The sequence below is a fragment of the Ambystoma mexicanum genome, chromosome 1p, assembly GCF_040938575.1.
Source record: "Ambystoma mexicanum isolate Mex_15411 chromosome 1p, UKY_AmexF1_1, whole genome shotgun sequence".
Classification (NCBI taxonomy): Eukaryota; Metazoa; Chordata; class Amphibia; order Caudata; family Ambystomatidae; genus Ambystoma; species Ambystoma mexicanum.
Window position 1 is genome coordinate 494,205,966 of NC_090921.1, and position 8,911 is coordinate 494,214,876.

The 8,911-nt window shown below is 44.2% G+C and overlaps 1 protein-coding gene across 1 annotated transcript in view; it reads left to right on the forward strand.

The window, feature by feature from the left end:
- LOC138573603 (TIR domain-containing adapter molecule 1-like) overlaps positions 1 to 5,158 on the forward strand; it is a 91,772-nt gene extending 86,614 nt beyond the window's left edge. The window contains exon 2 of the mRNA XM_069649351.1: positions 1,741 to 5,158. Within this exon, the coding sequence (XP_069505452.1) occupies positions 1,863 to 3,899 (2,037 nt within the window). The 5' untranslated portion in view covers positions 1,741 to 1,862 and the 3' untranslated portion in view covers positions 3,900 to 5,158. The remainder of the gene's footprint in view (positions 1 to 1,740) is intronic.
- The last annotated feature ends 3,753 nt before the right edge of the window (positions 5,159 to 8,911 follow it).

Consider the following 8,911-nt stretch of genomic DNA (forward strand, 5'->3'; position numbering starts at 1 on the left):
ACAAATTGATGCAGAGAAGAGCCAATGTGACAGAATGACTCCAAGATTCATGGATGCCCGATCTTACGTAAATGACCATAGGCTGTGGTCATTCACTTGGCTCTTCTTCCTTCTTCCTCTTCCTCCCTCTTTTTCTCTTCTCTCTTCTTCTTCTCTTCCTTTTCCCTTTTTCTTGCCACCTTACCTCGTCCTAAAGTGATTGGAACAGCTTGGATGACCTTTCTTTTCTACATTATTTAGCCAACTCATGATGTTCACTCTTGCAAAAATTGTATAAAAAAATTAAGGCAAGTCAATAAAAAAAAAAAAAATACCACCCGGTTCAGCCCCCAGAACAGGTGAATATTGCTATAGAAATACGTATTTTCTTGAAACTTCTAATAAAATAATTTATCAGGGCTGGGGAAGTTTGGGAGGTACAGAGATTAGCATAGGTTGTAGTTTAAAAATCAGGACTCAAATCTTAACATGCAGGAATTGGTTTCTACTGTCTCGGATCATGTACCTTGTAACACACATAGGGAAGAGTACAGCTTAATTAGTCACATAAGCTATCGTCGTACATGTCTTACCAAATATGAAGATAATGAGGTGAATTTGAGATCCCTGGAGCAAAAGAGAAGCCCAGAAGACCCCCACAAAAGCACAGATAGGTTCCCGGTCCTGACGAAGGCGACAGTAATCACTTTGTCACTGAAGCAGTCGACCATCATAAAGGGGATATTCTTTAGGGTGCAAGATACCCGGCTGAAGAACTGCTTAGTTTCTTGAATCTCTGCTTTTTACACCCGAGTTCCTGATGTCTTGCACACTCCAGCAAGGGAACAATAAATGGAGAAATCCACACTGTTGACTGTAATATCAGAACTCGCATCAGGCATTTTTTTTACAAATTGTTGCACGTGAGATTGTTCACTCCCGACAGTGTGTCTATTCGAAAATCCAATTGTTCTGCAACAGTTATTTCCTGTAACAGTTGTTTTTATTTTTTTATTTGTCACTTTTGACTTTACATAGCAAGGAATCACATTCTCTCACCCCTTCTTCACAGGGGGTTGTTAGATGAGTCTTACCTTTCTTCCTATCCCTTTTAGACCGATGGCACAGCAGATTGTACCCAACAAAGGGAAAGTTGAGTTCTTCTTGAGGGACAGACAGTTATGACGATAGCTGGCAGCTTTCAGAAATGGCACACACCGAATAGTCTGGTTGAAAGAAGAACTCACTTTCTAGTTAAGAGGAACCACCATTGACTTATACGCCTTCTTCCCTCCTATAGGATAGTATTTTCCTTTTTAATTTTGGCTAATCGGTGTCAGATTTACCTATTGCCAGCTGTTATCATGTATATGGTAGAGGGCCGTGCACATGAACTCACGACGTCACTGCCAACAATACATGCTAGATGTATCCTTGCTTTTGCAGAGCAGTATGGTGCAAAAGGATTCTCTCAGCATGAACTGTTGGGCAGTACATGCCCTCCTAGGCACGCAAAGCACACTGAGCCGTTGTAAAATAAGGGTTGCGGTGCATTAGTAGTGCACCACAGCTTTACAATACCTGGCCAATGATGTGAATATATGATGCAACTAATTGGCAAGTGGGCAGTGCCTATACAAAAACAATATTATTGGCTTTGTCGGTGCACTTTAAGTGATGCAGATGAATTTATGGGAAATTATTTTTGGCATAAAACATGCTTGGTTAATTAATAACTGTTAATATTTGTGTCTCTTTTAGTTGTCGTGTCCTCGGGATAGTGGACACGCCTTTCTCATCCATCCAATGAACTGCTGCCCAAAAGAAGATCTGCGGCTCGTGCTTCCTCCTAGAACTTGCAGATTACATACATTAATGAGGTGATGGCGCTCTCAAGATTGCCGGCAAGTTTAGAAGATGTCTTTCACAACGTATCAGCCTTCCCACGAAAGAGGCTTCTTGAACTCCGTTCCAAGCTGCAGCATGCGCCCGCCACAAACAGCGGCACAATTCTGGAAGCCATTGTTCTCAATGTTTTAGGACAAACATCATCTGCTTTGGAGTTGCTGAGGGACCTTCCAAATACCAAAGTGGCCCAATATTTAGTGAAAAAAATAGAAAATGAGGGATTGCAATGCAAAGACACCTTGTTAGTCCAACCACATGACCCTGAATTTCTGCAGACTGTTGATCAGGTTCTCACTCTCCTGCAAAAAGAAAATATGTGGACAGATACTGATCAGCCACACACACTAATATCTAGAACAGACTCTCATCCCACCCCACTACTGCCAAGAGTAAGTAGCCCTGGAATTCCAATTAACAGTGGTAAAAAGAAGGCAACCCCAGTTTCTGGGTCTTCACGCTACTCGAACAGTGTGGATTCCTTAAATAGTAATTTGGCAATTAGCCAATCTCCTACTGCTTTATTTCTCACTGTGCCTGGGTGCCACACCCACCAAAAGAGAACATTGAGCAAGCTGTGTGAGGACACTACAAGCTACCCCATACAACCTACTGATGGAGGACATGGTCTGATGCTAGGCGAAATGGATGATAGCAATGTTTTAGTTGTACATAATATACACTCTACGGAAAAGACAGCATCTGCTTCTGTTGATTCAGTACTTACCGCAACAAGCATTGAGCAGTATCCAGTGGAATGTACAGACATATCTTCTCCGATACAACTTGTGATTGGAGTAACTGAGACACAAAATATCTGTGCCAAGAATCCACAGGAGACATCATCATTATTACCTGCTCCTTTACTTGAGAACACATGCCCAACCTGGCTGCCAGTAGAAGGGGCATCTCTTCCTAAAGACATGGTGGACAAAGAGAAAGTACCGTCTACTCCCAGCACGCCAATAGAAGACGCCAGTTCTCCAAAAGAAAGGGAAGTCAAGGAGCCACCAGCCTCTGAGCCCTTGCACGCAAATACTCTATCAACTGAGCCAGACAGTGGTGAGAACACATTTTTCAGTTTCGTTATTTTACATGGCAAGGGAGATGAGGAAATTGCCTCTTTGGTGCGAGACACCTTGGAAGGTATAGGGATTGCTAACGGGACCACCTTCCATGATGGGTTTTTACGTCCTGGATGTTCTCTTCTGAACTGCCTGCAAGAGGCAATTGTTAATTCTGCATTCACTGTCTTGCTCCTATCAAAGCGTTGGAAGTCTGGTTGGCCCGATGCGCAAGCCAATGCTGCTGTAATGAACGCAATTGAGAATAAACCTAAGTACAATACAGTCATTCCATTCCTTCCACGTGAGGATCGACTGCAGAAACAAAAAATGCCTTTGTGGTTGAAGTCCCTGAATCCCCTGGATGAGAGCTTGTCCAATTTTACTAACACTGTGAAGAGAACATTCAATCCTCAGGAAATTAAAAGGCAGAAACAAATCTGGCAAAAGGAAGAAGAAATCAGAGCATTGCAGAGAATAAATGAGGATGATGAAGTTAACAAAGATCTGGCCAGACGAAATCATGAGGTCATTTCGGAACTGATGTCGCAACGAAACTGTTTTCCCCCTCACCCCTCTTATCCGTGGCCACATTCTATGGATGGAGGAGCAGGCATTTTTCCTCCAGGTGTGCCTCCATTTCAGCAGTTTCCCTGCACACCTGGCACTCCAGGGTATTATCCACCATTCCCATTCTGTCCCTTTCCACCTAGCCAAGTATATAATGTGCCGCCTCCTTTCTATCCACATGGTGCTTACGGTCCCGCTCAGATAGTGTACCAACAGCAAGCTGGTGCCCCCCCAGGAACACAGTATGCATCTGCAGGGCAACACCAAGTGATCCAAATTCAGCATGCAAGTCGTGTGCAGATTGGTGACCAAAACCAAATGAGGGTTGAGGGGGCAGAGGAGGAAGCAGAGAGCACTAATGAGGATGAGCAATGTGTATGACTTTTATCAGATCTCATGTGAAAAGGTAATTCAATAACAGGTTGAAGCACATGAACTTGTGGAGAGAATCTATGGCTGTTGGCAGAGACACGCAGATGGTGATACAATAAAAGCATAAACACCAATCAGGAGACAACTCAGTATGTCGAAGTCACAGCATGCAGGAAGCCAAAGGAGTGATGAAGTTGGAGCAAGTTGTACCAAACAAAGGTATGCCGAGAGCGTGACTCCAGCCTCCTGGGATCCGCTCACAGGGTGGAACACCAAGTAAGACTGTGACAAGTGCTTGACTTAGACCCAAAGTAGGTGGTCATTTATCACTGACTGTTAGACAGTAAGAAAATGAAGCAAGAAAATGGAGTTGATGAGAGTCTGTGACTCCAGCGGAGATCCACATAGCAGGGTGCTTGCCGACAGCTGAGAGCCATCAAAAGGATGGAATGCTAGCTAAATCAGGAGACTGCGACTTCATGGTAGAACATTTTGAAAAGTGATCCGATGGCAAGCAAGGATACCAGGAAACAAAATGATGAGATCATGTGATCTGTGTACATATTCAACATTTTGTTCCTTGTAGAAAGTACCTTAATATGGGGAAGATCCTCATGAAAAAAGAAGAAAGAGTGACTCCAAGCCAATCATTGTGTTATGTTCTGCACTGACAGGCAAACGCCAATGAAATGGATCTGGTCAAGAAGATAGCCAATAACTGGGTAGGGCACCATGTTACATTTTGAGAGAATGTGATTACATACTCGTCCGTGTGTACATTAACCATAGAAGAAATTAAGAGTCTTGCTCTTTTAGAAATCTGAGATCATGTCTAGCAAATGTCTCTAGGCCATTCTCTGCCAGTCATCCAGCACATTCTGCCTGGCTCCTACGTATTCTGTGAGAAAGTCCATGTAATGATGAATGTGACACTGGGCCGTTACATGCAGGGCTCCAAAATGTTCAATGATTAATATCATCCCACAATACAGCACTTAAGCTCAGAGGTATTGGTTCATAGAAGCGTTATTGACAACTGTGTAATGTGTAATCACTAGTAAGGACTTTATGTACTTTGCTTACTTGGCTGCCATTTTGTTGGCCAACTTCACCCAGTGCTGTAGCCAATGAGGTGCCATCCTTTACACAGATACATAGCAGCAGTGCCCTAATGTTTATAGTTGATTTTTTGCAAAGATTGTAGTTATGTTTGCTTTGCATGTCCTTTGGCCCTTCAATGAATTAAAGTGCATGATTGATCTTTTTGAGCATTTGCATTAAATGGCCAAGGCTTTCTTTGAGTAATTTTGCATAAGAATGTTTGTTTGTTGTGAGATATGAGCTGCAACTCCAAGCTTAGTACTTGAAGACAATCGTTCTACATTGTAGCACATTGAAGGTTCACTTCCTCCCATAGCACTTTTAAGCCTCAGTAATTTGGTCCTGCTACTCTACATGGCCAAAAAAGGGATGGAGAGCAGATTTAACTGTTTCCTTCCTTCTTCTATCCCAATTATGCCTCCTTCTGTCTAGTGCATTCACCAATTATACAGACAGCTTTTTAACTTAGGCAGTGACCAAGGGCCTAGGCCAAGTGTTTCAGCCCTGCTGTGGGATGAATCTGATGCTAGAACGTGACTGGAGTATCCGCCTTACTCGAGCTCCTCTTCCTATGGAAGGTCTAGAGTTCCAATCTAAGAGGTTGTTGTGTATTTTGCTGCTATAATGGTGGATTTCGGAAATCAATACCAGTGCCTTGCACAGAATTAACATTCTGGGTATGCTTGAAAATTCGGAATAAATTTGTGATTTAATGCTTTGCCGTGTAAGTGTACCTTTCGTCTTCCTGCCTGAGCTGCATCTAGACTTTGAATATTCATTCCTGAATTCCTGGAATTTCTGGTTGTATTTGTTTTTTTATAGGACATAGTAACTGCGTAAAAGCGTAACATTGAAGGGAGGTAAACATTATAGACAATAATGAAATATTCATCTATGTGAGGGTTCAATCACATAAGCACAGCACATGGCAGGGGAATGAGTACTATTAGTAATCTACTTAAAAATAATGACTGCACAGTAAGGTTTTTTCAAGGGTCCTCTGCTAAACCAAAACAACACTTGAAAGATGCAAAAACACAATTTATATACCCGTGCCTCCCAGACACAATAATTACTCTTCCTGAAAAATATAATTCAAATTTGTCTAATTTATACAACACATTTAAGGTTTATTTTATTTACCTTCTGAAGATAAGTACGTTTTCACGTCAAATAACATTTTTTAAACTTTTGAATCATGTGTCACATTCAGTATTTGTCTCATGTTTTATTTACTTATACAATATGGATAAAATGTTGCAAGAAATCTTAATCTGCCCTCAATAACCAATATCAAAATGGTCATGGCTGATTATACGTAACCAGGAACTATTGATCAGTAATCCAGTCAATGGAATGCCATAATAATTTGAAATGTGTGTCACTTAACTGAGTAATATTAGACATTTTTTCCCAAAATTAATATTTAATGATCTTCTCCCACAGGTTTTGTTCAGATCCAATTCATATGTTGTTGGCATGCTCAACCCAATAGCTAACTTCCGTCTAAGAAATGCATACGATTGTCTTAAATTGACCTTGTGAACACCTTGTTGCGTGAGTGAGTTCTTACTCTTCCCTACAAACAATCGTCTATTTTCAACAAAGTGATTTACATACATACATTTTTTTTTAGCAATTATAAGAGTCACTCGGCAAAAAGAACACTGGCCAAAACACATCTTCAGATCAGGGGTATATTCATGGGTGGTTGGTTGTAGTGGACATTCCCATTCCGTTTCCTGAGCAGGCAGGACATGCAGAGCAGAGGTGCTCATTTGGTTTTATTTTCTCAAGTGTTGTTCCAGAATGACAGATGCACCGAGTCGTGAGAGAAGGGGGGACTAGGCACTACATTTGCAGATTAGGCTTCCAACTATTTTCTATTACATGAATGTCCTGTTCACCCCATACTATGTTTCTAGACAATTCTGATCTATGAATGTCTCATCAAAGCAGGTTCTCTCCTGCTCATCCAGAACCATCAAGGACCACATTGATACCCTTGCTCCAGCCTTGGCTGATTTCTGCAATCACGCTTTTGCAACTGGACCCTTCCCTTCCCCCCTTAAGAACGCCCTTGTTCACCCTCTTCTTAAGAAACCCTCTGCCGATCCTTCCTCTCCGGCTAACTGTTGTCCGATCTCAATCACTCCTTTCATGGGCAAACTCCTGGAAAAGCTGGTCATCTCCCAGCTTAATCTGCATACCAAATCTTTTGGTTGTCTCCACAACCACCAGTCTGTCTTCACAGCTGCCAGAACCATGGAAACTGCTTTCCTCCAATCTTGATTCTAATCTTCCTTCTGTCCTCGTTCTCCTCGATCTATCCTCTTCTTTTGACACAGTCAACCATGCCATCCTGCTCAATCACCTCCGTGACAACCTGGTATCACTGGTCAGGCTCTGGCCTGGTTGGCCTCCTTTCTCACTGACCGACCCTCCCAGGTCCAACTGTGGTCTTTCCTCTCTTCTATCTCTGTCATGACCCCTGGGCAGGAGCCCAGTGTTTCACTTCATGCAGGGTCCCAATGGACCCAGTCTTGGCGCCTTTGGCACCAAGCTCATTTCAAAGTGTGCATGGCACACAGAACACCGAAGGCACATGCAGTAAGGCCGGGCGGGGCCCTATTATCACAGGGAAGGCATGTTCAGAAGACCGAAGAAGGAGCAAGGTGGGGCCACAAGGCAGAGCCTAAGGGGAGTTGCTGGGGCCAGGCTATATAAGCCGGCCCCACCAGCATACTGGCGCTTCGCGTTAGTTTGCTGAGTGCAGCATAATGCTTACCGCCGTTCAGAAGACTCTTACCTGATTCAGCACGTGCGCCTTCAGTCTCCAGAACCTCCAGCACCTACCTGGCTCAACACGTGCATCTCCAGTCACCGGATACCTCAACCATCTTACCTGGAATTAGCCACACCATCGCCGGAAACACCGCCATCCGCTTCACACTCTGCAGTCACTGCGCACGCCTTACCTGAGGCCACACCATCGCTGGGAGCGCTGTCATCTGCTCCCGACTCCACCGTAGCTGCCTTCATTTTACCTGTCTTCCGGAATCCTCTACTGGTACCGCCCAGAAACCTTACCTGTTCTGAATTCCACCAACACGGGGCCTTCATCGGGTGCAGCCTCCACGCGGATCTTCATCTCCGGCAGCCAGTAGGAGTCGGACACCGCTCTCCGGCCATCGTCGACCTGCCACGCATGCAAAGAGAATAAGAGACACAAGGTGAGCGGTCACATAGACTTTAACTCGCTAAAGCGGCACTTCTCACGAACTTCTGAAACTGCCTACTTACCAGTGGTGGGGGCATCGGGCAGACTCTTTTCTCCATCACGCACTCCTGGGTCATCTTCATCACTACAAGGGAGAGAGAACAATATACCGTTATGAACAATATTCCTTTGGACAGTATTGTTACAAGGATACGAACAACAATCATAATCATAAAAGACTTACCGTCAAGACGGAATGGTCGCAGCCGGTCTGGACCTCCGCAATTGGGATCAGTGACGCAACTAGGTCCATCTGCAGCGCCCCTGCTGAAGGAAAGCAGGATGGAGAACTCATCCTTACGAACAAACAGGTGAGCTTGCATGGGTAAAGTTCTACGCACTACATTTTGGCACGAAAGGGCAGAGGGGAACTACGACTCCACCACGCTTTCCTCACTGCCTCTCATTTTATCACAGGAACAGGTCCAGCCTTCCGGACCCACGGAAAGACAGCAGTTGGGGGAGAGAAGCGACATGAGGGAGTCAACTCCGGGGAGGGCTCCAACTGTGCCCCAACGCCCCCGCAGAGACCAGGTGAGCGTAACAATCTCTCTCTCTACTTGTGATGTTCCCCAGGGGTCTAACCTTGCTCCCTGGCTCTTCAACCACTACCTAGCACCTCTTGCCCACTGCATCGCTA